This window comes from Orycteropus afer, unplaced genomic scaffold (genome assembly GCF_000298275.1).
Source record: "Orycteropus afer afer isolate SDZICR_OR568_19922 unplaced genomic scaffold, OryAfe1.0 scaffold00282, whole genome shotgun sequence".
Lineage (NCBI taxonomy): Eukaryota > Metazoa > Chordata > Mammalia > Tubulidentata > Orycteropodidae > Orycteropus > Orycteropus afer.
Window position 1 is genome coordinate 369746 of NW_006921869.1, and position 16140 is coordinate 385885.

Sequence of the window (16140 nt, forward strand, 5' to 3'; positions counted from 1 at the left end):
ATGTAATGTTATCTTTAAGGAAAAGGCCACATCAACAGTAAGGCCCAGAGGATCTGGGCAATTAATGAGGGAGTGTTCAAAATCCAAAAAGGTCCACTGGAATCAGCCATCACCTGTGAAGGAGATTAAAGGGCAGGACCAGATTCTAGTCAAATTTTCAAGCTAAATCCTGTCCGCTGCCCCCCTGCCCCCCAGAGCTAACTTGCCAGAGCTCAGCACTTTCTTGTCTGAGTGCTCAATGCCTTTCTGCTGGTTTTCACTTCTGTTCCCAATATACTTAAACAGAGGCACCTTCAGGACCCTAGTCTAGGTCTTGACTCAGCTGCCCCAGTATCTTAGGGCAGGCTGAGTCTTAAACCATACAGTGCACCCAGGACTCCCCGGCCTACCTGCTGAGTGGTATAGGGGTGAGAGGGACTGGCTGGTGTGAACCCTGTCATTAACACCAAGAGTTCAGATTGGAAAGGTTTGATACAACATGTATCCCCAAGGAATTGCTACATGATCAACAAACATGCTTACACTGAAAAATCAAAAGAACAGAAAAAGAGGCAATGTTTGTGTAAGATGCAAACACGTGCTTCAAAATGCCCTCGACTAAATCCTTCACGAGGAGAAATGAGACGGACCCACCCTAATGCCATTGTCTTGGCCAGTTCTTTAATTTTGAAATTAAAATTGACATCAGGGTCAGAAAACTGAAAATTACTTTAAGCTGGCAAAATGAGACCTTTTCCATCATTGTGTAATGGCCATCCTCCAAAATGTACTTCCAAGGATCAAAATAAATGATATAATTGCATTGAGATGGGAATTTAGAAGGAGATCCCGTCTCCGCTGACTTCCCATTAACAATAACTTTCATAAAGTGCTGCTGACACTTGCTTCTGGATAAAGCATCCCTTTTTTGCCTTAAACCCGTGGTAGCCTTCAGCTTGTCATGGCATCGCAGTGCTTGGCAGTCTTGCCCAGCATACTACGGGCCTTATGAGGCCTGACTGTGACACCATGTGCCCAAGCCAGAGCTGAACACTGCCAAGGGGGGAGTCCATTGGGGTCTTTTTGGACATCATCAAAAGGTTCAAGAGCCTCAAATTTAGCCTTACAGGATCCATTTTCTTAATCTAGGTTATATAAGAAAAGAAAACAAAGCACCTGACCTGGTCTTGGACTTGCCAGTTTCCCCAAACACAAAATGCTGCTGCTTATCCACATCCCTGGAGTTGATGGCTGCTCCACCCCAGATAAAGCTTCCTTGTAACTCTATTCTGTTCCTGCTGTAAACTCAGTAGCTGACTATATGAGAAAAAATAATACCTTGGAAGGAGGTTGGGTCTGAAGGAGCTGGCAGCCTGCCTTTAAACACTCCAGGGCAGTTTGCTGGCATTAAGCTTGGGGGAACCAAAGTGCACTGTGTGCCAGGACCATTGAAAGCCAACAGAGGTGATGAATCTGGAGACATTCTGAGAAAGTCTGATGTTTAAGGTCAACAGAGAAACTGTCCTGAGACCTTCCCTTCAGCTCTAGCAGGCCCTGGCCACTGGGGTGGGGCAGTGAAATGCTACATAGCCCCACTGCTAGCCAGTTCTGACTGAGCTCCAGAATACAGGCCCCTCTCAAGGGGGCATTAGGAATGGAAACCACTAAGGAAAGTACTCCACACTCCAACGAGACCCTGCTCCTCCATTTGAACCCCAGGCTGCGCTCAGGAAATCCAGTCAAAGGCTCCAAATGCCCACCTTGTGCATTTTGGTTAGAAGGCTCTGTCTGCCTCGCACTTTGGCAGAGGCAATTTGGGGACGGTTTCAGTTGCTGGAGGAATCACATGCCTCGTCTGGCAGTTCATCTCTGACTGGGTTGCAATCTGATTCTGAGAACCATCATCAGAGGAGAACCACAGGTTCTTGAGGAGTCTGCAGACACCTGTCACATATGTGGTCAGAGAACCTGACAGGCATCAACTCTGGAAGCCTGATAGGCTAGAAGCTTCTGGTTTGAGTTGCCACCGACTGTGCTACCACCCTTTCACTGCAAATAAGCCACGTTTGCTTGCGTTCGTTCACAGGGATTTAGCTCAACACCACCAATATGTGCATAAAATTAGGAATGATGCCCTCTCTTCTTAAACATAAACGATTGTCTCCTGTACCCTAGTGAGTTTTCACAGAAATCATTAGCATTTCGGCAAAAGACATAACAGTTTTCACTTGCCCTGTCCATAGGCAAGATGTTGCTAACATTACGCATTGACAAGAAGTGCTTAGAAAGTGCTAATATTATTACCCTGGTAATTAGTAGCTATTAATTCCAAGGACATTTTAAACATATATACACATACTGTTCTCTTAGGTTCTTTTAGTTTTAATACTAGTCTCTGACATTATAAAACTTTTTTTGTTTTTTTTTTGCCCTTTGAGAATTTCTAAATACAAATTGAGTTAAAAGATTGTTCCAAAATCTGCTACTTCATCAAAAGGCATTAAAATATTTCTTATGGCAAGAAAGGATCCTATTAGTCTTTTAGTTGCTATTTTCAGGAATTAACAGATAAGAAGAAACCAGGTAGGAAATGGCTAACATACTGGAAATATGTGCACATACCAAAATACCACTACTTTTATTTTCCTCGTGTCTGAATGATTCTGGAGGTGTCTTCTGACCTTGGCAGCATGCACTGTGCACTATAGACTGGCTCCGGTGATCTGGCCATTGTATTCTGCTGTCTCCATCTTGAGGATATAAGGGATTATGCTGTCTATTGAAACATTGCCAATGAGACCAGTAAAAAAGAGTTCTTCAGTTATGTTGGAGCTCATTAGCCTGAGTGCCGGCAGGCGGACAAGAATCCGAGCCAATCTGTAAGAGAGAGGGCATTAGATAAAGGGAACTGCTGACCACCCTTCAGATTCCCAGGGCCCTGTCTGTACTGTTCAGAATGCAATTAAACAAATAAGACTTGGGTCTGCTTTTTCTGGTTTCACCAGTTCCTCTTGTAGGAATTTATCATGAGGAAAAAAAATCAAGTATATACAAAGATACAGGTACAAATACAGCTGACCCCTGAACACCACCAGTTTCAACTGCATGGGCCCACTTATACGTGGGATTTTTTCATGATCTGTATTTTGGAGAAACTGAAGAGCTAATAGACATCACACCAGAGGAATTAACAGAAGATGACATGATGGAGATGAGTGCTTCTGAAGCATTGCCACGTGGTGAAGAAGAAGATGCAGAAGCAGCAGTGCCAGAAAACAAATTGACAGCAGACAATCTGGCCGAAGGGTTCTGATTATTCAAGGCTGCTTTTAGCCTCTTTTACAACATGGACTCTTCTCTGATATGGGCACTGAAACGAACCAAATGCTGGAAGGAAGACTGGTACCATATAGAAATATTTTTAGAGAAATGAAAAAGCAAAAAAGACAAATTACAATGTAATTCCATAAAGTCACACTGAGTTGCCTGCCTCCTCTTCCTCAGCCTACCCAATGTGAAGACAAGGATGAAGACCTTTATGATGAACCACCTTCCACTTAATGAACAGTAAATGATATCATGCCATACCATTAATAAACTTCCCTGTTGGTATGTGTGTGGATGTCTTCATGTGAAAATCTAATACATGTATGGCAAGAACTGAGTTAATCACTGTTTGTTATTAATAATAGTCAACAGTAGGCTATGAGTAGTTTAAGTTTTGGCGGAGTCAAAAGTTAATGCAGATTTTTGACTGTGCGTGGAGAGGGGGTTGATGGTGCCTCTAACCCCACCCCCAGGTTGTTCAAGGGTCAACTGTATGTTCCCATCACTGTTATTTGTAACAACTCTTCTCCTCCCCCTCAACTAAACACCCAACCAACCAATAAGCCTGGAGATCCATGTATAACAGATAGATTAAAACAAAGTATGGCATTTCTATATAACAGAATGCTACAGATGCACTGAAAAAAGATATTTCTATTTGTTGGTACGGAAAGACATCCTTAATGTATTGCTGAGTAAAATTTAAAAAACAAGTACATCAAATCTCATTTGTGTATATTTATGTGGTGGCATTTATGTGTGCATGTGTATAAAGTAAATCTATGGAGGCCTGTTCACCAGAATGTTAATGGTTGATCTCTGGGTACTGGGATTTGGAGTGACTTTTCCCTATTAAAAATCTATCTTTTTCTGGATTGTTCCAATTTCTAGTGTTCATTTAGCATTATACTTTATTTAGCAAATAAAGTAATAAGATCATTTTCAGTTTGCAGAAACTGTGGGTGGGAGGGCACATCATGAACTGTCTTGGAAGGCAGCTTGGCCCTACATAATCCATGTGGTCCAGCCACTCCACATCCAGCAACTGGTCCTGGGAAACAATGGGAGAAGGGCAAAAGCAGTGTGTATAGGGATGCCCACTGCAGAGAGATTTATCCTGGCCCAACACTGGGAACAACCCACATTTTCATTAGGAGAAAATGATGAAGAAACTATGGTACTTTCTTAGCCATAGAAAAGGATGAAGAGAAATATGTGTGCTCATTGTACATTAAACGAAAAAAAAAAAAAAAAATATTTGTTTGGGGGGCTAAAACCTTGATTCTGATCACACATTTATAAAAAACTTCTGGAAGTAGTACATAAAATGTTAAAAGCAGGTATATCTGCATAGTGGTATTTTTACTGAATTAAAAGTTTTCTTTTTTCCTTTTCGCTTCCCAGAATGTTCTAATTATTTTCCACAGTGGATATTATATAATTTTTTACAAGAGAAGGATGTACTTGTATTATGCAAGTACTGTCATACCAAAACAGCACTATCATCCATTCACCCAGCCATCAAGAATCCTGTGCTTCCCTGTGCACAGCACCGCACTCCAGTCTTGGGGGGCACATGGGGTGGGGTGGGGATGTGAGTGTAAGGGCCTCCACCCACAGATACTGAGACATGAGTATCTCAGAAGGCTTCCTGGAGTATAGGGAATCTCAGCTGGGCCTCACAGGCTGGCCAGGATGTCTATGAGCAGAGATACAAATAATTGAGAGAAGTAGGGAAGATATTTCACAAGGAACAAACAACATGGAAAAGGCACAAGGGATGGAAAAGATTAAAAAAGTAAATAAATAGGATATAAAAACATTTAGGATCTTTTCTTTGGGAACTGTCTTTGAGTGAATTTCAGAGTCCTATTATCTCATATTTGGCCCCTAATCACCTGATTCACATACCTAAGTCCTCCAACTAGACTAGGTAACTCATATTATTTCCACAAACATTACATTTTGACTTTCAAAAGTCAGACTGATATTAACTGATGTTAAGGTGATTCTAGAGGGTGCAGTGGCTCTACTACCAGTAGTGCCTAAAGGGGCATTTCTAGGAACCATGTGGGAGCAGGTCTCTGTGGCTGCCTCAGGGGCACCTTGCCTACATGCCTGGTGGGATATATGAATTCTGGGTGAGGATGAGGGTGCATTATGTGACAGTCCAAAACTGTATACACTGAGGCTAAAGTTATTCTAGATTCATGCTTAGATCTTTACTGACTACAGTAGAAAATGGGTCCTGCTTTTGCAAAAACTGCATCTGGGCTATGGATGTGTGCCTAAGTGAGGCAAGCTCTTTACCAGCAGATGCCCAATCACACCAGAGAAACTGTCCCCCGGGCCTGGGACACCTGCAGACTGAGTCTGAGCAGGGGATACAAAGTCTGAGGGAGGTGGGGTGATAACTTCCTAGACTGTAAATTCTGCTCAAAAATTTACTTTGTGGGGATAGAGTGGGGAGGGAAATACCAAATAATTTACTTGACAGAGCTCCAGAAATACATGTAGCCTCCAGGGGGTCAGAGGTGGTCAAAGGCAAAGAGCTCTTCCACTCCTTGGTTAGAAAGCCTGTCAATGTGTTCTGCCTTGTCTCAGAACAGCTTCCTGTATAAATCTGCACAAGAAAGCCTCACTTTTATGTATTTTTTTGCTGCCTATCCCTTACAGTGAGTTTTTTTTTTTTTTAACCCATTACAGTTGAAACTGTTAATTAATTTTCACCAAATAAAGAGATCTTTCTTCATCAGTTTATCAGAGGGTAAAATGAATATTTTATACAACTCACCCACTTCTTTATACGAATCAGGTTCTGCTTGTCTAGTACTTTTAGTGCCACCTTGAGTACTGAAGAGAGGGACCAAACTCACTGCATTAAGTTCTTTTTGACTCATAGTGACTCTCATTGTGTTTCCAAGGCTGTGAATCTTTATGAAAGCAGACTGCCTTATCTTTCTTCTGTGGAGTGGTTGGTGGGTTCAAACCACCAACCTACTGGTTAATAGCCAAATGCCTTAATCACTGCATTACAGATCTTTAAAATTATTCTGGACAAGGGCATTTCCATGAGAACACAAGCCTCATGCACAATGTTAGCTTTAGCAGAGACCACATAGCATCAAATTCAATCCCTCAGATTAAAAAGAAGTCTGAAGTCTTGCCCAAAGTTACACAGCAACACTGGACCTGGGGCTGGTATTCGGGACCCCTACCTGCCTAGGGCTTTTCACATTCTTACCACCTGGAAAACTAGAGAATGCAAGGGTGATCAAATGGGGTCTCCATAGGCTGCCAGAAATGAGAAAGTTAACATTATTTACACTTTAAACTACTGATACACCAGAATGTGTGCCTGTGTCTCACCGGTAGGTGTCTTCCGAGTAGGTTTTCTGAACATAGTCCTGCAATTCCATCTGTGCCTTTTCTTGGAATTTTTCAATCTGGCTTGTGCTGGTCAAACCTGGATGATCTGAAAACAGAAAAATGCCCCCAAGTTCCCATCTGTATTTGGAAAAGCCTCCTTGCAGACTTCTTGGTACTTATTTCAGTCAAATTTCTGGCAAACTTCCCAAATACAATATATTGAACTCTGAAGGCTGATCCAGTTTGGATGTTATTGTCTGAGCAGCCCCACCTGGGTTGGATCTGGACATTTGGCTTCCTACTACTACTCCAGGATTCCAAAACTATCTCATAAAATTTTTTTTCTAGATATTTAACCATATAATTTCTCTTACTTTTACTAGCTATTTCCTTGTTTTTGAGTGAAGGGTGAGGAGGGGAGGGAGAAAAGGCAAGCTATGTCCAAGCTAGTTATGAGGATAACAGTCAGCTCAAGCAGCCTCTTTGGAGGCTTAGAGAGAGAAGCTAGTTAGTTAGGCCGCCCCAGCCCATTTCTGTTGCCTCTTCTTCACCTGCTGTGACCATGTCTTTTGGGATGCCCTGCAGAAGCTGATGCTATACACAGGGACTGTGAGTAAACTTGTAGAGTTTTGATCTGTACTGGATTACAGATGTTCATACGACTTGAAAAGATACTGGTGGTATGTTCTGTTTTGTATGCCATAGTTTTATTTGGTCACTGGTTTAATTAGGACACAGATTATATCTATGTAGTATATGATGTTACCCAGCATTACAGTATATTTTTTTGAGCTTTAGAGGCAAGAATTTAAAAGACCTTATGTTAGTTAGCAAAATATACCTATTATGCGAGCACTTGTTCACATACAGTCTGGCAGGGGTCTCTACACTGAAGACCTGACAACAAGTTCATGTTCAGAAATAGCAGTAGACAGAGGTGGAAAACTGAAATGAGTCACCACCGCATATCTTACCGGGGCTAAAGAGAACTATAGCTTTAAGGTATGCATACTCATAGCCGTCTATATCCAGCTTCGCCATACTGTTACAGAACTCCTGCAGCTTCCAGATGTGTTCCATGACTTGCTTTATCCGGTCACCAGAAAGTTTATCTAGAAACCAACATTGCAGACCCTCTGAGAAATGCTGATAGGAACAACAAAACTAGCTTCCTCAAGGGGCCACAGATTGAAAAAAAAGGGAGAATAACTTCATTTTTTAATTAAAAAACCAGTATCTCCTGATGGTCAAGAACCTAATTTTCTAGTTGAAGATAACAACTCAGAATGCCAGTAAAGGTAATTGATGGAAAGAAATTAACTCAGTCCAACTCTTGTCCCATCATGTAAATGTTGTTGTTGTTGTTATGTGCCATCGAGTCGGCCCCGACTCACAGCAACCCCGCCTTGGGTTTCCAAGGCAGTATCACTATGGAAGTAGGATTGCTCAACCTTCCTTCCGAGGAGTGGCTGGTGGGTTTGAACCGCCAGTTGTCTGGTTAGCAGGCAAGTGTCTTAGCCACTATGCTACCAGAGCTCCCATCATGTAAATACGTACTCAAAATCTGTTCCATTATATATTCTGCCTCAGTAACGAACCCCCTAGACTGGTGATCTCTTTTGCCCCACCCCAGGCAATACGTTGGCCTGAAGACACAAGTGAGTAATTCCATTCATTCTGTGCTTAGAACCCATATGTCAGTTCTGATCAATGGCTGAGTTTTCTGAGTCTCTGCTGGCACTTAATTTGCATCTTATATCATGTAACAATACTCTGCTAAAAGTTAAAAAAACAAACAAACAAACAAACAAAAAAAACCCACAAAAACTAAAGCTCATTTATGAATAAGTATTACTTAAATTCAGTAAGATGTTAAGATCACCTGTATATAAACACTGAATGAATAACCAGAAAAACAAAGGCATGGTTGTTGTTGTTGTTGTTATGTGCCGTCGAGTCAGCCCAGACCCATAGCGACCCCTCCTTGGGTTTCCGAGGCAGTGTCACTACGGAAGTAGGATTGCCCAACCTTCCTTCCGAGGAGTGGCTGGTGGGTTTGAACCGCCAGCCTTCTGGTTAGCAGTCAAGTGCTTTAGCCACTATGCTACCAGTTATGGTTAGGTAACTCATATTCCTAGACATCAAACACTTAATGCCCCATCAAAAATGCAGTGCAGTTCCACTCCAACTATAAATGTTTCAGGTACTAGATTTTTTGGTCACCAAGATTTTGTGTGTTAGTCTCAAATCTTGGGCACTCCGGACAAGTGGTCTTTAGTGTGTAATGTGCATGCAATGTGGGCAGAGATTTCACTGGCTACCTCACATTCCTGACAGCTGGTATTTTGACCATCAAATGTTAATAAACACTTGCAACAGAACTTACTAGAAGAGAGCTTTTCATTCTTTCACTGAGGAGCAGGTGGAATGAGCTAAATGTGTCCTGGACTGGGAAGTCTGCACGACCCAGGGCTGTGGCCCAGGTTTTCCCCTTATAGTGTGATTTGGGTCAAGTCATGAACCTTATCAGGGCCTCAGATTCCCATATGTAAAATTAAGATAATCTCTACTTTACAGGCTTATAAAGATTTGTAAGATATTATACATGAATGGGTAGCCTATCAACGAAGATGAAAACAGATTATGTGATTCTTCTGAAACTATATACTAAATGCCTATGTATTGAAGTAGACAACTTTTTTCAATCACTTCTTTGTTTTTTCTCTCATATTCATTATATGAAAAGAGGAAAAAGATCCTATGGCTTCACAATCAAATTTCCCTTGCCTATGGATGCTGTGAGACACTAAGGCTGGCCAATGTGCCCTTGCCAGGGCTGAGATCTATGCGCCATGGCACACAGGCTGGACCACACTGTGCCCCGACGTCCCTGGCCCTACCTTCCTGGATGCTATTCTGCAGGTGGTTGACGATGGCAGCCAGGATGGTGGAGAGGCTCATGACCTGGGCACACTGGGCCAGGCCAAGGGTGAAGAGCTCATTCCAGCAGGCCCGTACCAGGCTGGTGTTGCAGTCCTGCCTGGTGACACAGAGAAGAGGGTGGGTGTGGGTACATGTTGGAACTTCTCCAAGGAAGACAGCATGTAGGCACCAAACCCCAGTATTCCCCAAACAAGAGCATTCAGCAGGTGTTTGCTCAAGTCCTGAAGTATGTCTAGGATCATTTTCCAAGAAAACCACTATCTATGAATGTCCAAACTAAAGTCCTTCTGTTGATAAACTACCCAACCTCTTTAAAAAGTTCTTTAGACTTAAAAGAAATTTTAATAGGTATGGCCAAAGTGTCATTTCCTGTAGCCTTCTAAATCCCTGGCAGTCCAGGCTTGGCTCTGTCCCACTGAGGGTTGTTTGTGACCCAGGCCCTGTAGCCACGGTCAGGAGCAGCTGTGGGGATCAAAGGACTAAGAGCTGAATATGAGCTCTGAAAGGAGGAGACATACCCTACATCTACCCTCGAGAACTGAGGGCCTCCAGACCCTGAAGGGAGAAGGCAACCACAGTTGGAGATGGGACTGAAGCAGGGGGTAAGGTCTAGCCAAGTCTGCTTTCAGCCTGGCCCTGTAACTTATATGCAAAATAACACGTGGCACACCAAAAAACAGCTATTTCTTATTCTCAGAGGCCCACAGGTGCAGTATGCTGCCACCTGTTTCAACATGTCAGGAGGCTGGAGAAACTGGACTGTCTTAACAAGGCCATTTCCTCCAGTGGACTCCAGGATGGCCCAGCCTAGGCCCAGCCCAGGAACAGTCCACTGGTCACCAGCCCCAGGGAGGCAATGAAACTAGGGCTCCCTCACTGCACTATGCCCGGACACCTCAGAGGCACACCTAATATTTTACTATGCTCACTACCCCTGAACATATCAATATGTTACATGAAATATAATCGAAACCATGTTAAATACTACTGTATGGTTTATCTGGCATTAGTCATGTTTTACTCCATTCCATCTCATGCACATACATGTAGGGCTGACATGTGAGGGAGGCTCTGAACTACTCAAACAGAAAAAGTACTTTTAGAGGAATGGGTGGGTCAATTTTTAACCTCACTTAAAAAGTATCAGCTACCTAACCAGTACCCACAGTTATAAACAGGATGCTTGGAGTCACACCATCTGCCCAGTGGCAAGGGACAGTCCATTCTCCCAAATAGTTAATTGCCCTGCAACACTTACTCAGCAGCTCCTGCTTGTACAGTTCTCCTCTGATGGCAAGGATCCCAATCCTGTCCACCTCTCCTTTTTATCAAGTAGCACCATCCTGACCACCACTAAGGGGATAATCCATACACCATTTGCCCCACCACACCACACCTGTACCTTCTACTGAGTTCTCCACCTCCCATGTGCAGGCCCTAGGTTAACAGCTTTATAGATCCTAAACCTTTGCAAGGATTCGATAAGGAAATTAGAGGCTCAGAGAGGGACAATGACTTGTTCAAGGTCATACAGCCAGTAAGTCATACTTTTATGGCCCCAAGCCCAGAAGGCTCCAAGCCCAGGTCTGTTTTCCTTAAAGCCAGTGGTCTCAGCCACTGGACAACTTGGCCTTTATTCTGGTGTTTTCCACATACTGCCTTATGATAGTTACTTTGTAATGTGAATTAACTCTCACTGTAATTCCATTTTTAAGTGGCTATCTCTCAACTGGACTGTGTGCCACGTAATGGGCACAATGGCAGAACTGGTGCTGGGATTTGGGGGAGGAATAAGACAAACACAAGTGAAGCTCAGTAAAGAAGCAAGAGGGGGCTTCCTGCAGTGTTGCTCAAGATGTCAGCTGGCATGGAGGTAAGCAGCTGTGTGAGAATGTAAATCAGTACACTATGTTTGAGGACATAGTTGCTTCACGTTCCTCATGTTTTCAAGGGCCTAGAACTATCTACAAATCACACTCTGCATAGTACATTGGATTATCAGTTCCACAGTGCCTGCCTTCCACGCTACTTTATCCTGGGCACACGTAGGAGGCTCAATCAATGTTTGAGGAATGCTGTAAAACTGGCAAGCATGGCTACCTGCTATCAGTTCAATGAATGTATTTAAGGAGAAACTCAGAGTCACCTGACCTAGGTCACAGAAATCATCGGAAAAAAAAAAAAAAAAAGAAAAGACCCTCAGAGATCTTCCAGGCCATTCTCAGAGAAGATGCTTCGTTAAGGATACACACAGAGAAAAATGCCACTTACCCAAGTGCCTGAAAGGCTGGGATTGACCTAGCCCAGTGCATGGAGAGGAAGAGCAGACGGGATGCAGACTCACAGATGTAGTGCACATTGAGGTACTCTGGCATTGGGCTGGGCATCGTTAGCTGGAGAAGGAAACCCACAGCACAGGTGAAGGAGGGACAGGTGAATGCCTCTATTTGTCAACATGTATTCCTGTTGCATCTCAACAACAGTGGCAGCTACTGTCACAGTCTTTTGATTTTGAGGTTCCTGTGTAGCTCCATCCTTAGTGCAGTGTGTGTTCTCCTGCAGTGGGGAGCTTGCATTGACTCCCCATGTTTTCTTACATAGTAAGGTAGGGTCTGATGGCCCTTGGAATGCAGTTGAGAAGCCTGAGGGGGTCATTCCAGTTTAACCATACAAATACACTTCTCAATTCTTGCCTCAATTAAATTGTTATTTGTTCTAAGGCAATTGCATTATGAATCACAGATTAAAGTCTAAATCGGATCACAGAAACAAGTGTCAACTTCATGGATTAACAGGCATTTTGTAAGCAGCCTCAAAGTAACAGTGTGCAGGTGAACTCTACCACTAGGATGTCAGCCCTGGAATCCCACTGGGGACCTGAATCCTGGACATCCTTGGGCAACCATGAGGGAGGACTCAATTTCCCTAAACAACTGGCCAGGTTTCATCAGTGAGGAAATTCAGGGGAAAAAAAAAACTCAGTCTAGATACATAGACTGAGAGTCTTCAGGGGCCCTGGGAGTATCCTGCAGAAAAAGTGAAGCAGTGAAAGAGAAAGGAGGAAAGACCTATAGGGATCTGACAGCCCTCTTGCAGGATGTCTACAATTTGTTTTCTGTGGCTCTAGAAGGCAAAGTGGTTGGGACCAGCAATTGGGAGTGAAAGCTGGATGCCTGTTTGAGGATTTTAGACAGAACTTATAGTTACAGTAAAAAGACAAAGTTGCATATGTCTGGGCTGAGTCAAGTAATGATAGGAAGGCAAGAAGAATGAACAGTCAGCCATCAGCCCTGACTGTCTGGGGCCCTGCAGAAACAGATCAAGACCACACCTGCCTGTCTTGTCAGTGCAGGCCACACCTACTTCAGGGTCACTTTCAGAACCAAATGGCACAGTGAGCAAAGGAAGAATGAACATACTTCATAATGGGAATACTGTTCTGGAATACAAAGTCCTGGTTGAAGCCATGTCAGACAGCACAATACAGAATGAGCTCATTCCAAGGTTTGATTTTTACAACTGCAGACCAGCTTTGGCATAGCCCCCCACCTCCCCAACAGGCTGGGGAAGCTGGGGGAGGTAGTAAACCTAAAAACACTCACCTTAAATGTGACATGTGTGTCTGAAAGGAGGGGACCTTCAACTTCAATGATGGGTGTCGACTGGTCTCTGCTGATGACATGTATGCTCCCTCCTCCGCTGGTGTCTATCCCATCTGCCAGGCTTGGGGGAGAGGAGCTGTCTGTGGTATTAAGTGCTTTAGCTAAGGTATCGAATGCCCTGTGAGCAAAAATGAAGCAACAAGTGCTGTGAATCCAGATTTTAGGGGGAATAGAGTGCTAAGCTGAGATAAAATTTAGAAAAATAATGAAGTAGGGAAAGAGCTAAATCATACCTGCTGGGACAACAATGAAAGCTTGTATTTATTGAATGTCTATACATCGTCTCAGGTGTGGCGCTATATACTATTATTTTCACATGTATTTTGTTTTTCATTAACTCTCTTCAAAGTAGGAATTATCTCCTTTTTAGAGGTATGAAAACTGAGGCTTAGCAACATTAAATAACTTTCCTAAGACCACCCAGCTAGTTAAGTGGTGGAACCAGAATTCTATTTCAAATCCCATCCTCTTTCCATTGGATCTAGCTTTTCGTCTTGCTGTCTGACCACATATGAACATGCGGGCAGAGCGCTCATGTGGCCCCAGATCCTCACCTGACGAGTGGCACAATGGGCAGGATTGACTGGTCCCTCCTGAAAGGAGCAAAACACAAGAGCCAAGCTGCAGAGAAGAAACATCCTCAGCAGCCAGTTATAGACGTCAGGGACCAGCTAATGCTATCTACCAGCAATATCTATCCATCTGCCCCAATAGTTTTAAGGTCTAACTAAACTCACTACTTAGAAAAAATATACATAAGAAAAATGGGATAAAATAGAAATAAAAAAGGGGATTAACTATTAATACTGAGGTGCCATATATAGTGATGAATACAAATAACATCTGGCCACTGCAAGTTTTTTTTCCCCCTGCTTTCATTGAGTTACTCAATTTCTCTTTTTATTGTCTGGAATGATTGCTTTATGCCATGTAATGTAAGTGGGTCCACATTCCCATAGTTAAAAATGGAAAGAAGACATGTGCAGGGTCACTGTGACAACCCTTGATTAAATACAGGATGGGGGTCACAATGTTACCGTCCACACTCACAACACAGCAACTGGGTGTACACATTATGAGGGAAGCCCTGTCCTCATGGGCTCGTACCGGGTGATCTCACTTGCAGATTGGTCTTCAGGCTGTATCTCTGAAGTGTCACCATTGTTAAGGGATTCACTCAGGTTGGCAAGGGAAGTCACTACATTTGCTAGTGTACCCAGGGCTCCCTGGCTTGTTTCTGCCTGTTAAACCAAAAATAACATAAAAAATGAATACATTCACACACAATAACTCTTAGGTCAACAAAGGTATATCATTCATTTAAAATAGGGCTTCAAACCTGTTTGAACTGGTTCAGTAGTGACTGACACAGGGAAACCAGAAGACCCAAATTTGTAAAATGTGGGTGTACCAGAACAGTGACTGTAATAGGAAAAACTATGGGTGGAAACTCTGGAATGGGAGACTTGGAAGAGGCATATTGAGCACTATCAGGAGTATAACATAGGAGATTGGATTATTGCCAGGGCTGTGGAGAGTGACACACATTCAAAGTGGTATGGTCGGTCGTCATCTTTGAGAGGGGCAGCACTGTTTCTGACTCTGTCAGTCAAGAGATTTAGTTGCTATGCAACACGCACGCTGCCCTAGTTTTCTGAGAGGGAGATTAAACTTTCAGCAGGGCAAACCAAACCAAAACCAAACTCACTGCCATGGAGTCGGACCCAACTCATAGCGACCCCAACTTGGGTTTCCGAGGTGGTATCACTACGGAAGTAGACTGCCCGACCTTCCTTCTGATCTGGCAGGGCATAGACCCATATTTTCTCCCATTCCAGTTATCCTTCCAGTACAACAACATTTTACAAATTTGGGTCCATTCTAGTTTTGCTTTGTTGGCCATGACTGAACTGGGAAGAAATGGCTTAAAGCTCTAGTTTAAGAACAGTTCTTCTAAAGGGGGTGATGGGAAAGTTCTACATCTTGGTTGTTATAGCAGTTACATAAATCTACACATGTGGTTGCAGATAAATTGAACTTCACCAAAATACAAACTTCCATGCATCAAAGGACATGATTAAGAAAATTAAAAGACACAAAAGACCTGTACAAAGAAAACTATAAAAAACTACTTCAAGAAACCATAAGAGATCTACATAGATGGAAGAACATTCCATGCTTGTGGATAGGAAGATTGAATATTGTGAAAATGTCAATTCTACCCAAAGCAATCTATACATTCAGTGCAATCCCAATCCAGATCCCATCAACATTCTTTAAGGATATGGAAAAACCAATCCCTAACTTTAAATGGAAAGGAAAGAGACCTTAGATAAGCAAAGCACTATTAAAGAAGTAGGAGTTCTCACACTGCCTGATCTCAAAACCTACTATACAGCCACAGCAGTCAAAAATGCCTGGGGTATTATTGCAACGAGAGACACACAAACCAATGGAATAGAATTGAGAACCCAGAAAGAGATCCATCGAACTATGGTCAGCTGATCTTTGACAAAGGGCTGAAATCTATGAAATGGGGAAGAGAATATTTGTTTAATACATGGTGCTGGCAAAACTGGATATCCATTTGCAGAAAAATGAAACAAGATCTGTACCTCACACCATACATACAAACTAACTCCAAATGGATCAAAGACTTAAGTGTGAAGTCTAAAACTATAAAGTTCCTCAAGCAAAAATTAGGGGCAAATTTAGGGCCCTAATACATGGCATAAATAGACTATCAAACATAACCCAAAAAGGACAAACAGCAGAAGAGAAACTAGATGAATGGGACCTTCTACAAAAGAGTCAAAGGGGAACCTACAGATTGGGAAAAAATATTCAGCAATGACATACC

At 42.8% G+C, this 16140-nt stretch overlaps 1 protein-coding gene across 1 annotated transcript in view; it reads right to left on the bottom strand.

Moving 5' to 3' along the window:
• Positions 1 to 2681: 2681 nt before the first annotated feature.
• Positions 2682 to 16140, bottom strand: part of NR2C2 (nuclear receptor subfamily 2 group C member 2) — a 126416-nt gene continuing 112957 nt past the window's right edge. Inside the window, exons 8-15 of the mRNA XM_042782278.1 lie at positions 14388 to 14521; positions 13835 to 13873; positions 13221 to 13398; positions 11890 to 12011; positions 9576 to 9715; positions 7650 to 7787; positions 6676 to 6781; positions 2682 to 2856 (exon numbers count right to left, since the gene is read on the bottom strand). Of these exons, the coding sequence (XP_042638212.1) occupies positions 2682 to 2856; positions 6676 to 6781; positions 7650 to 7787; positions 9576 to 9715; positions 11890 to 12011; positions 13221 to 13398; positions 13835 to 13873; positions 14388 to 14521 (1032 nt within the window). The remainder of the gene's footprint in view (positions 2857 to 6675; positions 6782 to 7649; positions 7788 to 9575; positions 9716 to 11889; positions 12012 to 13220; positions 13399 to 13834; positions 13874 to 14387; positions 14522 to 16140) is intronic.